We start from the raw sequence: 11889 nt of genomic DNA on the forward strand, positions 1-11889 counted from the left end.
GTAGTACCTTCTTTCGTCCCACTTGGATGTTGTGATTCTTTTGAATGGAACAATGAACAGTGTGTGAAATTGCCACAGACCACAGACCACCAACGTTCACGAAAGCAGTTTATTGAAATTGCCCCAGCAAATAAATACATTGATGTGATTAAATTTTGAATTTCAGAACAACTTTGAGGATGTAGCATACAATTCCATAAAAAAGCATAGTCACCAACCTGGAATGTGACCAATTCTTTTCTCAATGTACAATGTGGCATTAAGTTTCATCACAATTCAGTATCAAAAAGTGAGGGAATCATACATAAACTTATTTAATGAATGATATCCGCAAGATGCAGATAGAGAGTATAGACACTGCATTGCTGTAAAATTTATACTTGATGCACATGCATATCACAAAAATTATGTGTAATTGTGCTGTCTGCTGAAATTATGTTTTCTTTTTTTTAACTTATTCTGTTTTGACTTGTTCGGTTTTCTTTTAGATAATAATGACACTATTTTAGCAACCATTACATTATATTTTTGGAATAATATAATGTACAAATTTGATTATGAGAATGTTTATGAAATGTCTATTTCAAAACTGGGTGAAATGGCTAATGAGGTGGGCTATTTTGGTAATAGGATATATTTCACAAAGGTTGAAGATGTGTATTACAAAGTAAATCATGATGATGTTTTGTTTGATGTGTGTATTGGTATTGCTCCTAAAAAAGAAATCGATATATATGTTGAAGTTGATGGAAATGTTATGGGTAGTTAGGTTGGTGAATATAGTACACAACCTCAGGAGGGTGGGTTAATTGAAGAAGGTGAACATTTAAAAGAATCGGAATCCTTTGAAAATAGTGACTATGATTTGAGAAATGATGAGATGAATACTCAAAAAATAGGAGAGTGCATTGATGAAGAGGATCTGTAAAAACAAATAGAAAGAGAGATAGAAGAAACTAATATGAAAGAAAAGAATGAAAAAAATAAAAATCATGACAAATGTAGCAATAAAGAGGGTAAGAAAGACCTGTTTGGGAGCGACGACACCTTCAGAGTGAAAACCCGAACCGCACCACCAATCCAGCACTTCGGGTTGCGAAGTCGGGTCACCCAATTAGTCCTTTGTTTGACGGTCCAGATCTTTTCACATTACAATCTCTTCATCTCAGCCGTGATTGAGCTACGGTTTTCCTAGTAGCAAGCAATAAAACCCTGGCTTTTCCGCTCATCTTATTCTCACTCTCGTGCAACCCCTGCATATTCAGGTAGTGCCCTCTTGCTCTTGTCCTCACAGCTCAGTTCCCTTCGAATCTCTCCCATCAAGGTACTCTTTCTCACATCGTATCTCGAATTGTCTTCATCTGGGTTTGCTTTGTTTTCGTTGTGAAGTTATGAAAAATCAGTGATTTGAGTTAATAATGGCCCATTGATGAGAAATTTGAACTGGAGTTGATGTGGTTCTTGCTTTGGTGTTACTTTGTTATTTGAGAACGACTTGGTACTAATAATGTGCCTTTCCCTCTCCAGAAAGCCCTCAAGAAACCCTCTGTGCCCTACTCTTCATTCTCTCTCTCTCCCCCTCTTTCTCTCGCTTCAAACGGTATTCAAAACCCCCGATCTAGCTCTACATTTTGGTATCATTACTCTCCCTTTCTTTGTTAATTCGCATTACACAGTGCAATTGTATTAACTGCATGTTCTCGAAGTGTTTAATTGTGTGTTTCGGCTGTGGAGAACAGGAGTAGTGTGGAAGGATGTCGCTTAAGGTGTTGAACCCAAACGCTGAGGTGCTGAACAAGTCGCATGCGCTTCACATGAATATCAATGCGGCCAAGGGCCTCCAGGATGTGCTTAAAACTAATCTCGGCCCCAAGGGCACTATTAAGATGTATATTTTTTATTTTTTATATTTATGATTTTGTTTTTTGGATTTGTGTTGATTAGTTTGCTTTCGGATTGCTTGCCAGGCTTGTCGGTGGAGCTGGTGATATCAAACTCACCAAGGATGGCAACACGCTTTTGAAAGAGATGGTTTCTGTTTCCTTCTTTTTCCTTTATTTTTTTGTAATTTTTGTTTTGGGTATTTTGACACTGCACCTCAAATTATTTGTTAATAAAATGGGCGCTTTTTATTTACCTTTCATATTATTGATGATTGGTTGCATCTGCATCAGTGTCTGCATTTTATATGTTTTTGCACTGAAATGTGTGTAGTACCATCCGGGGTTGTTTGTTGTTAGCAAGAGAAAGTGGTGAAAAAGAATGTGTTGCCCACATATTATTTGTAAGATTTGCAGTATCAACTGGTATGGTTAGCATATGGTTGTGGTTAAAGGAAATTTTATTGCAGAGCATGTTGTGTTAGTATTGTTTACCAAACTTCTAGTGGTTGTTTTTAAGTTTGTTCTGAGTTGAGATTTTTGATTGCAATGGGATGTCAGGCAGGAGCATATTGTTTTCTATTAGTATTAAGGTGGAGGAGGCAGACCAGACTTGGATTGGCTCCAAGATACTGCAAGAGAACTATGGCCTTTTATATATTCAAATGAATGTAGTTAAGAAATAATGGTTGAACTAGGTGACCAGGAAACTGGTAGGTTTCTGGAATCAACTGCAACAGGAACTATTCTGTTTAATCTTTTTGCATGAGGTCTGCTTGATTTGCTTTCTGTGTTGTGTGTTTATCATTTAGAAGGGTTAGAAAATTGGATTTAATGTGTATTTAAACACAAATTCGAAGTTGCAAATAGGACAAGAATGTCTATGTATGGCCTCTCACAGCATGTTTCTTTTGGTTGATAACAGCAAATTCAAAGCCCTACAGCCATAATGATAGCTCGGACTGCTGTTGCTCAAGACGATACAAGTGGAGATGGTACTACTTCTACTGTCATCTTTATTGGTGAGCTCATGAAGCAATCTGAGCGGTATATAGACGAAGGTTAGCCAACTTTGCTTTCTTTGAAAGATCTGTATTGGTGTATCATCGAGCATTCTTTGTTATGATGTGCTTAAGCAACTCCACAATCTCTCCCCAAAAAAACAGAAAGTAATAGCGGTATCATTCTGTGCCTATGCTGATTAATATAAGGAACTCTAGAAGTATATACCCATAGATTTTAGGTTAGGTCATCCAGGTGCGTCTTATTCTTCCTTGTACCTCGTGCTGCGTATTGCAGTGAAACAATAGTAAAGTATCACATTCCCTTGCCTAACAACCACTTCCCGTTGCGTGTAAGAGTAAGGAGATCAAGACATTATTTGACACCAAGAAATAAGATTACAGGTCACTTGAATGATGTGAGGCTGGTGATGAAGGCCTTTAATTTAGTTATGATGTTAGGTGTCCTTCCCTTTTCCCTGGGGTGTATGTGTTGATGTGGGTATGTGGTAACTCCATATGCCTTACATTTAAGTCCTTACTGTAGTCCTTAAAATTTTTTGTTCGTTGATGTCGACTTATCTTTTAATCATAGAAGTTTTAGGGGATCTCTTTCAAATTGTTCAATTGCATATTTTTTTGTGAGTTTTGGTGGCTTTGAAACTTAAGTAATTGTCTTGCAGGAATGCATCCACGTGTTCTAGTTGATGGATTTGAAATAGCTAAAAGAGCAACACTTCAATTTCTTGAGAAGTTCAAGACTCCTGTGGTGATGGGTGATGAACCCGATAAAGAGATACTGAAGATGGTAGCAAGAACAACATTAAGGACAAAGGTTTGCTTCAGCCGCTACATTTCTGAGTTACATTTGGGACTCTTTGATTGTGTTCTTACATGTTACATCCCTCTTTCTTCATATTCAGCTATATGAGGCCTTGGCAGATCAACTAACTGACATTGTAGTAAATTCTGTAAGTGCTTTAATTCTTGGTCATAATTTCTTCCATGTTTTAGTATCAGAGGTGGACTTATATTTGGCATTACGTTACTTATAAATCTTCTTTATTCAGATGTAAAATTATCAGTTTCTTTTTGTTTCAAAGCATCATTTTTTTGCTGCTGCAGGTGCTCTGCATTCGCAAGCCTGAGGAGCCTATAGATCTTTTCATGGTTGAGATAATGCACATGCGCCACAAGTTTGATGTGGACACTCGTCTGGTATGTTAATTTCATAACTGGAGCTCTGATTAGATCCTGAAGTTTCCATTCACTAGATTCCTTTTGTGTGTTTACTTTTGGATTTACCTAATTAACAGTGGTTGATCAAATGCTGAAATTTGAGATGTGGTTGTATTAGAGAAATTACTTCTGTAGTTTGCGTGTCCTATCTATCAGGAATTCTTGTTTCTTATCCTAAGAAAACATGTGGTCCTTGAGGATTTTCCTGGTAATATGCTGGGTTTTGGGCATTGACATGCATGTCTACCTGCTGGATCATGTGCACTTGTGGTGTTGCCTAATGATGTATGAATCTCTGTGTCTTAGGCATACATACTCATCTTCTTGCTGCTGTTTCTAGGTTGAGGGTCTTGTTCTTGACCATGGTTCAAGGCATCCGGATATGAAACGTCGAGCAGAGAATTGTTATATTTTGACTTGTAATGTATCACTGGAGTATGAGAAGAGGTATCGTTTTCTGAAATTTTCTACTAACTTGTGGTTGATTACTTCTGTACTCTTAATATGTCTGAGCTGTAGGACTGACTTTATTTTGGCCAGTGAAATAAATGCAGGATTTTTTTACTCAAATGCAGAACAGAGAGAAGCAATGGTTGCAGCAGAGAGGAGGTCTGTTGATGAGAAAGTGCAGAAGATTATTGATTTAAAGAACAAGGTAGTGGGTTTGAGGGCGCTATGAAGCATTCTTAATGGCAGCGTTAATAATACTTAAGGTTATTTCAAAGATAATAATACTTAAGGTTATTTCCAGGTGTGTGCTGGCAATGAAAACAATTTTGTTGTTATTAATCAGAAAGGAATTGATCCTCCATCATTGGATCTTCTTGCACGAGCTGGAGTAAGTTGCCATTACTTTTATAGACCCCGTCATTGGGACACTTTTCACATACTGCATTAAATATTATACTGATATACTGTGCTCTATTTTAGTGGAATCTGGTTGTGGTGGCACTTTGAGTTAACGTACTCTAGTGCTTCATATTCATTTCTGCAACCATTATTCCTGATACTTAGTTCAATTGAATTGATCTGTCTGTTCATTAGTTTTATTAACAGTGCCACCCCCCACCTACCAAACCCCCCAAACAAGGAAGAAAGAGGAAAATGGGTCTTGCCAAATGGCATCTTTGAAAGGAGAACTTTGTACTGCTAATGTCACTACAGATCTCCCTGACTTCATGTAGCAATGGAGTTTACTAGTTTGTTATATCATGAATGTGATTTGGTTATGCTCGTGGAATAACATCATATTGGGTGTCTTTAATACAGTTGAAAGGTCATCTGGTTCTCTGTTAAATCATTTAAAAGTATTGGGGAATTTTGATTTTCTTGATATTCTTTTTTCACTGGAATCTGTATTTTTACCATCTCTTAGAATTTTGTTATTACTGTTATCTGCATTGCTGGATTTATATTCATATGTTGTTTTATGATTGTGTGGGATCTATTTCTACTTTGCTCTTTTTGATTTTTGCAATATTTTTTAGATTGTTGCCCTGCGAAGGGCGAAGAGGAGAAACATGGAGAGATTGGTTTTGGCTTGTGGTGGAGAGGCTGTCAATTCAGTTGACGACCTTACGCCAGAGTGCCTTGGTTGGGCCGGACTGGTCTACGAGCATGTACTTGGAGAAGAGAAGTATACATTTGTGGAAAATGTAAAAAATCCTCACTCATGTACAATCCTCATTAAAGGTACTTTTATTTGCTCACCTAAGTGCTTTATCAGTTACCACTTGTGTATCTCCAGATGATTATTCCTGTTTTCTGACAGTATACTTTGTCCTCTTGGTGTTGTTTGTGCTGTTATGGTTCTATCATCCAACAATCTGGTTAGTGGTATTTGATTGACTGATTTTGTTCCAGTAATGCAACCTATAAGTTTTTTGCAGGACCAAATGATCACACCATTGCTCAGATTAAGGATGCAGTTCGTGATGGTTTGAGGGCTGTGAAGAATACCATTGAAGATGAAGCTGTTGTACTTGTGAGTTATTACATATTTCTAGTTTTTTGTGATTTTTCAGTTATTTCTGTTGTTCTATTCAATAATCTTACTAGTTGACAAGTGAATGCTGAAGTTCAGTTAGTGAGTTGACATAATTTAAGTATTTAACAGGTTTCCTGTGCCCTTAATGTGTTTGAAATGTTGATTCATGCATGTGCGAGCAAAATATCTGTTTTGCTTGTGTAACTTGTATATCCTCACCGTTCTCAGAATGCAAGGATAATCTGAATTTGAGGATCTCCATTTTTTTGAATGTATGAAGAAAACCAGAGTCAGCCTATGTTTTGTTGAACTTCCATTTAGTCGAATATAGCCTTTTAATTTGCGGTGGCATCATGTCTGTTTATATCTTTGCTTTTGTATCTTATGAATGGAAACCTGACAACAGGTTAAATTATTGATATCATGTAGATCTTAAGGATATAGCTGTTGACTTGAGTCTCTTTCACTCAGTGAGTTCATTTCTGCAAATCACAGGGTGCAGGGGCTTTTGAGGTGGCAGCCAGACAATACCTGGTTAATGAAGTGAAGAAAACTGTTCAAGGGGTCTGTATGTTCTCTCTCTGTCTATGTGGATCTCTGTGATTGCACATTATTCTACTTGGAACTTTCTTAGAATGCTTGTTTATGTTCCTCTTCGGGTTGAGGACTGTGCATTAGAGTAGGATATTATAAACATTCATTTTATTCTCTTGGATTTGGTCTGATGTTGGTGAACTTCCAATAGCGTGCTCAACTTGGTGTAGAGGCTTTTGCTGATGCCCTTCTTGTGGTCCCAAAGATACTTGCTGAAAACTCCGGCCTTGACACTCAGGACGTGATTATTGAACTTGCGGTAATTTATATATTATATCCAAGTACCATATTTCAAGGGACCAGATTGATAATATTCATCATTATCATGTTGTGCAAGACTGATCAATATAATTCATCATTAGCATGTCATATAAAATTGAGTTGTTCATTTCAGGGAGAGCATGACAAGGGGAATGTGGTTGGGCTTAATCTACACACTGGAGAACCTATTGACCCTCAAATGGAGGGCATCTTTGACAATTACTCTGTCAAGCGTCAGATCATAAACTCGGGGTATGTCCGAGGTCTTACTGTTTTGCATGCTCTAATACATGTGCTTTAGACATTTTCTCCCCCAAAATAGTCGATAACCCATTTCTCCTTGAGAGAATCAGAATATTTGCCATTGTCGTGTAGCTTTCATTGAGCTCGTTAATTTCACTGTCATCCCCTGTTTCCTGAGAAGAATCATTCTCTCTTGTGCAGCCCTGTGATTGCATCTCAGCTGCTACTTGTGGATGAGGTTATTCGTGCTGGTCGTAATATGCGGAAACCAAATTAGTCTGCTGGCCCACTTTTCACTTGTGCTCTAGTTTTCTCTAAGATGGTAAATTTGGTGAGGAGGGAGGGTCATGGTTCGTAATGATTTGCCTAAGATCTAGACAATCATTGTGCCCCACAAATTTTGATTTAGCTCTTGAATGTTTGCTGGTTGTGTACTTTGCTTGAAATTATTTTCAGTATGATGCAATTGCAGAACCTGCGTAAGTTGTTTGAAGCTAGGATACCTGATTATGGTGATCAGATATGAATTGTTTCGCCGCAGTGAAATTCACCATCTTTTTAACTGTTTACTATACGATCAATGTTGTACAGTTAGACTTGGTTCCAAAGACATTTGGTTCAGAAAATGATTTGTTAGTGTTTCCTCTTTATCTGTTCTCTCTTATATCTTTTGTTGGAAGACGGCCATCAAATTCACTTGGGAGCCACCTCTGAATATTTTGCACAAGTTAAACAAACGTTTGTGTTTAAGATTTCAGAAAAAAACTGTCCCAACAAGCAATGCATCTTTACAGTGTTTTGCTATATAGAACTTGAACAATCCAGGCATTGTTTGTACTTATTAAATCAAGACTCGAATGATTTACAACATCTTGTAAATTTCAATCACTTGTTATTTGAAATAATTACTTTCAGATCTGTCAATAGTGGCCCTTCTTGCTTAGACGTCTATAAGATGCAATTCGGCCTCCTCGTTGTATAACTAATTACGTAAGAACCGATTTCCAAATAATTGAATTTTAGCGGAAGGGAATTCATAATTTTATAATTGATTGATATAAATGTAAATTGCGGAGAGTTTGGTCCTACCTTAAGACAGATGCTGGCAGCATGCTCAACACATGCAACTCGGATGTGAATAACGTGTAAGAATTTGGCCTTAGAAGGGAAACAAAAGCTAAAAACGGCTACTGATATCCGATAGGCTGAGGAGGAAAAGGAGGGATCCGTTCCAGAAGTAGCTTCCGTCTTATTAGTTAGTGGTGAAACAATAGCTTACATTAAATCCATGCTATTCATCTCCCTCTCTCTCTCTCTCTCTCCCTCTCTCTCCCTCCTCTTGGACGTATTCACTTTTCTCCTTGCTTCTTCCTTTCTCCCATGCTTGTACAAATTACAAGCAACAAACGTAGATAATAAATACACAAAGAAAGTATCATTTGAAGGGGGAAAAAACATACTTCTCTAGAAATCACCAAAATCAATTGAAAAAAAATCCTACCCATATTACAAAATAAATAGGGCCTAAATGCTAGTGCGGTTTTAGTATAAATTTAAAATTATGATTTATTTAATAAATTATAATAAATAATTCAATTCAATTTTATTCGGGTAGTTTGGGTGGTTTTTGGAAAAAATTTTTACCACTCCTACCCCGTAATACCTAAACTCACTAATTGAAACTAAATTAGTTGAAATTAATATAAATTAATTTAGTTAAAACTTGTAAATTAGTTGAGAGTAATTTTTTAAATTAATTAAATTATTTTAGTTAAAACTTGTAAATTTAAAAGTAATTAAATTGTTTCCCTCAAAAATTAAAAATAAAAACTAATGTATCTTCATCTGTCATTAATGTAAATGGGCTTTTGAAAAAAGTGGTCCTGATTGTGAATTATGATGGGCTAAATGAATATGGGAGTTCATTTAGTGACCCGACCCATTAACATTTATGTTGGGCTTTTTCTGTAAGCCCATACCAGATATCCGAACCGAACACCCGATCCGCACCACCAATCCAGCACTTCGGGTTGCGAAGTCGGGTCGCCCAATTAATCCTTTGTTTGACGGTCCAGATCTTTTCACATAACAATCTCTTCATCTCAGCCGTGATTGAGCTAGGGTTTTCCTGGTAGCAAGCAATAAAACCCTCGCTTTTCCGCCCAACTTATTCTCACTCTCTTGCAACCCCTGCATATTCAGGTAGTGCCCTCCGGCGCCGAAGCTGTGGTTGCTCTTGTCCGCACAGCTAGATTCCATTCGTTTCTCTCCCATCAAGGTACTCTTTCTCACATCGTATCTCGAATTCTTTTCATCTGGGTTTGCTTTGTTTTCGTTGTCAAGTTATGAAAAATCAGTGAATTTGAGTTAATAATGGCCCATTCATGAGAAATTTGAACTGGAGTTGATGTGGTTCTTGCTTTGGTGTTACTTTATTATTTGGGAACGACTTGGTACTGATTTTGTATTGTATTTTTGACGCTTCATTATCGAATTTTATTTGTGTCTGTGTCTATTGCATCTTTTGGTATATATTTATGTGTACGGGTATGTTGCGGGTAGTAATTAGATTTTTTGTGATAAATGTTGGCCTTCATTGCTACGGGATAGGAATCTTACACCATGACTATGTGTGAAACTACGGCTCAGATAGGATAATAGTGCTTCCGTCTTTCCTTCTTTTTTTTTTTGTTTAAACTTCAATAGCTATTCCGACGTCAAGAAGCTTGGGATGCTGAGCTGTTTATTGACTAATTTTTGGCTGAAGGACACATGAGTATGTCTCGATAAAAAACTTGGCTAATTTGGGAAGATGAGCTGACTTTCTGGTGGGCGTCCAGGAGTAGCTCAAACGGCTAGTAAAGTTCAACAAAACTTATCTTAACCACCAATAGCGGTGAATGTAACTTCTTGTGTCGGAAAAGGGAGATGTGATTTTATTGATGTGGAATCTATGGAGTGGTAACTTTATTTGTTAGTTTCTGTGAATGAAACAGATGAAAGTATTTTCTTCTTTTGTTTCCATTGGGCTCATGTTATCTATGATTACCAAGTTCTGCTATTTGAACCATACAATTTGATATTTTGCATGGAGTTGATTTTGTGATTGCATATCTTTGTCCTCGCAGTTGCAAGATGTATACCGCGTTGCAAAAGATTCACAAGGACAAGGATGCTGAACCGTCTGAGTTTGAGGAGAGTGTTGCTCAGGTATTACCTGACTGATGCTGTTGACCTGTTGCTTAATGCTGCAGTGTTGGAAGTTGTATAAATGTTTGATATGTCTGCAGGCTTTGTTTGATCTGGAAAACACAAATCAAGAGATTAAGAGCGACTTGAAAGACCTCTATATCAACTCTGCCTTGTAGGTGTTTATTGGTTATATTTGGCTTTCCTCCTTGGGGGGAGCATGATTATAATCAATCTGTTGAATTATGCAGGCAGATTGATGTATCTGGAAGCAAGAAGGCTGTTGTGATCCATGTACCTTATAGGTTGAGGAAGGCTTTCCGCAAAATTCATCCTAGATTGGTGAGAGAGCTTGAGAAGAAGTTCAGTGGAAAGGTAATCCTAGATTAATGTTGATTTTTCTTCAAAATTATGGAACAATGGTTACAAATGTTACCAGGAAAGTATGGACGTGAATTTTATTTGTTATTTTGCAGCTGTTCTATCTTAACTTTTGGCCTTCAAGTCATGTTCTTGTTTTCACCTTTTTTCTCATGGTCAACTCAGATTCACTTTAATTGAAATGTTCCAATTTTATTTGGATGTTTGCCTCCACTCATGTTGATTATTTTTTCCTTGGAACATATAGGAAGTTGTTCTTATTGCTACCCGGAGGATAGTACGGCCACCAAAGAAGGGTTCTGCTGTCCAAAGGCCTCGAACCCGTACTCTCACTGCTGTGCATGAGGCCATGCTTGAGGATATAGTTTATCCTGCCGAGATTGTTGGAAAACGTGTCAGATACAGACTTGATGGATCAAAGATTATGAAGGTGATTGCTGCTTGCTTGATTTTATTTCAAGTCTTTTCTGATGTGTCTACCAATGATGTTGTGACCTAGTATTCTACAATTGCAGGTTTTCTTGGATCCCAAGGCAAAGAATGATACCGAGAATAAGTTGGAGACATTTGCCGGAGTCTACAGGAAGCTTTCAGGAAAAGATGTAGTCTTTGAATTCCCAATAACAGAGTCCTAAAAGTCTACTATTCTAGCATGGCTCCCGTCTCTTATTTAATTAAAAGATATACATTCTAGTATGGGCTATTTGAAGTTTTGACGAAGAGAATTCGGATGCTTAGGCGACTCCCGCTCCTTTTTGCAGAAATTGTTAAAAACTTTGTTTTAGTTATAATGTTGTTCATTTTACTTTGGTGAAGTTTCAGTTATTTGCATTTGGTCTTTGCTACTTCTCTGAATTGTTTCCAGTGGATTATGGTTAGATAAGAATTCATGTGTTTTTCCTCTTCTTGGTAGGGCTTTCTTTCGTTTTTTCTTTTTCAAGATTATGCACTCATCTCCATATAATTTTTGAAGAACATATGAATGAAGTTATAGTATTCACTGCCTTTTCTTCCTTGATCCATTTATATCAGAACAAGTGGAGGATTGGTTTAAAGTTATCTGTCATAAGGAGGAATGTGATGGGCTTTCGATCAAGGTACCGAAATTGGCATC

The 11889-nt window shown here is 37.2% G+C and overlaps 2 protein-coding genes across 4 annotated transcripts; both read left to right on the forward strand.

Moving 5' to 3' along the window:
* Positions 1-1166: 1166 nt before the first annotated feature.
* LOC105176159 (T-complex protein 1 subunit zeta 1) lies at positions 1167-7855 on the forward strand. 3 transcript variants are annotated; one of them, XM_088877044.1, is made up of 17 exons: positions 1167-1324; positions 1528-1634; positions 1740-1888; positions 1968-2031; positions 2806-2941; positions 3565-3716; positions 3805-3852; positions 4007-4099; positions 4461-4567; positions 4661-4775; positions 4872-4958; positions 5608-5812; positions 6010-6104; positions 6603-6671; positions 6853-6960; positions 7096-7214; positions 7407-7855. In XM_088877044.1, exons 3-17 carry the CDS (start codon positions 1755-1757, stop codon positions 7480-7482), a joined length of 1608 nt encoding a protein of 535 aa, XP_088733170.1. In that variant the 5' UTR covers positions 1167-1324; positions 1528-1634; positions 1740-1754; the 3' UTR covers positions 7483-7855. The 3 variants fall into 3 exon arrangements, with proteins under 3 accessions (XP_088733170.1, XP_088733171.1, XP_088733172.1); XM_088877045.1 differs by having other exon boundaries at positions 1528-1600; XM_088877046.1 differs by lacking the exon at positions 1528-1634 and having other exon boundaries at positions 1189-1324.
* Positions 7856-9324: 1469 nt separating this feature from the next.
* On the forward strand, positions 9325-11680 carry LOC105176158 (small ribosomal subunit protein eS7). Its single transcript, XM_088877361.1, has 6 exons — positions 9325-9483; positions 10334-10415; positions 10496-10569; positions 10646-10769; positions 11023-11205; positions 11291-11680. The coding sequence occupies exons 2-6, from the start codon at positions 10341-10343 to the stop codon at positions 11408-11410; spliced, it is 576 nt and encodes a 191-aa protein (XP_088733487.1). The 5' UTR covers positions 9325-9483; positions 10334-10340; the 3' UTR covers positions 11411-11680.
* The last annotated feature ends 209 nt before the right edge of the window (positions 11681-11889 follow it).

Source organism: Sesamum indicum, linkage group LG13 (genome assembly GCF_026168435.1).
Source record: "Sesamum indicum cultivar Baizhima isolate 11 linkage group LG13, ASM2616843v1, whole genome shotgun sequence".
Taxonomy (NCBI): Eukaryota; Viridiplantae; Streptophyta; class Magnoliopsida; order Lamiales; family Pedaliaceae; genus Sesamum; species Sesamum indicum.

Bases quoted from the DNA above. Each gene is read 5' to 3' on its own strand.
- LOC105176159 (XM_088877044.1), top strand. From the start codon at position 1,755: ATGTCGCTTAAGGTGTTGAACCCAAACGCTGAGGTGCTGAACAAGTCG. The intron at 1,889-1,967 runs GTATATTTTTTA...ATTGCTTGCCAG, and splicing joins CCCAAGGGCACTATTAAGAT to GCTTGTCGGTGGAGCTGGTG. The intron at 6,961-7,095 runs GTAATTTATATA...TGTTCATTTCAG, and splicing joins ACGTGATTATTGAACTTGCG to GGAGAGCATGACAAGGGGAA.
- LOC105176158 (XM_088877361.1), top strand. From the start codon at position 10,341: ATGTATACCGCGTTGCAAAAGATTCACAAGGACAAGGATGCTGAACCG. The intron at 10,416-10,495 runs GTATTACCTGAC...ATATGTCTGCAG, and splicing joins TTGAGGAGAGTGTTGCTCAG to GCTTTGTTTGATCTGGAAAA. The intron at 10,570-10,645 runs GTAGGTGTTTAT...TGAATTATGCAG, and splicing joins CTCTATATCAACTCTGCCTT to GCAGATTGATGTATCTGGAA.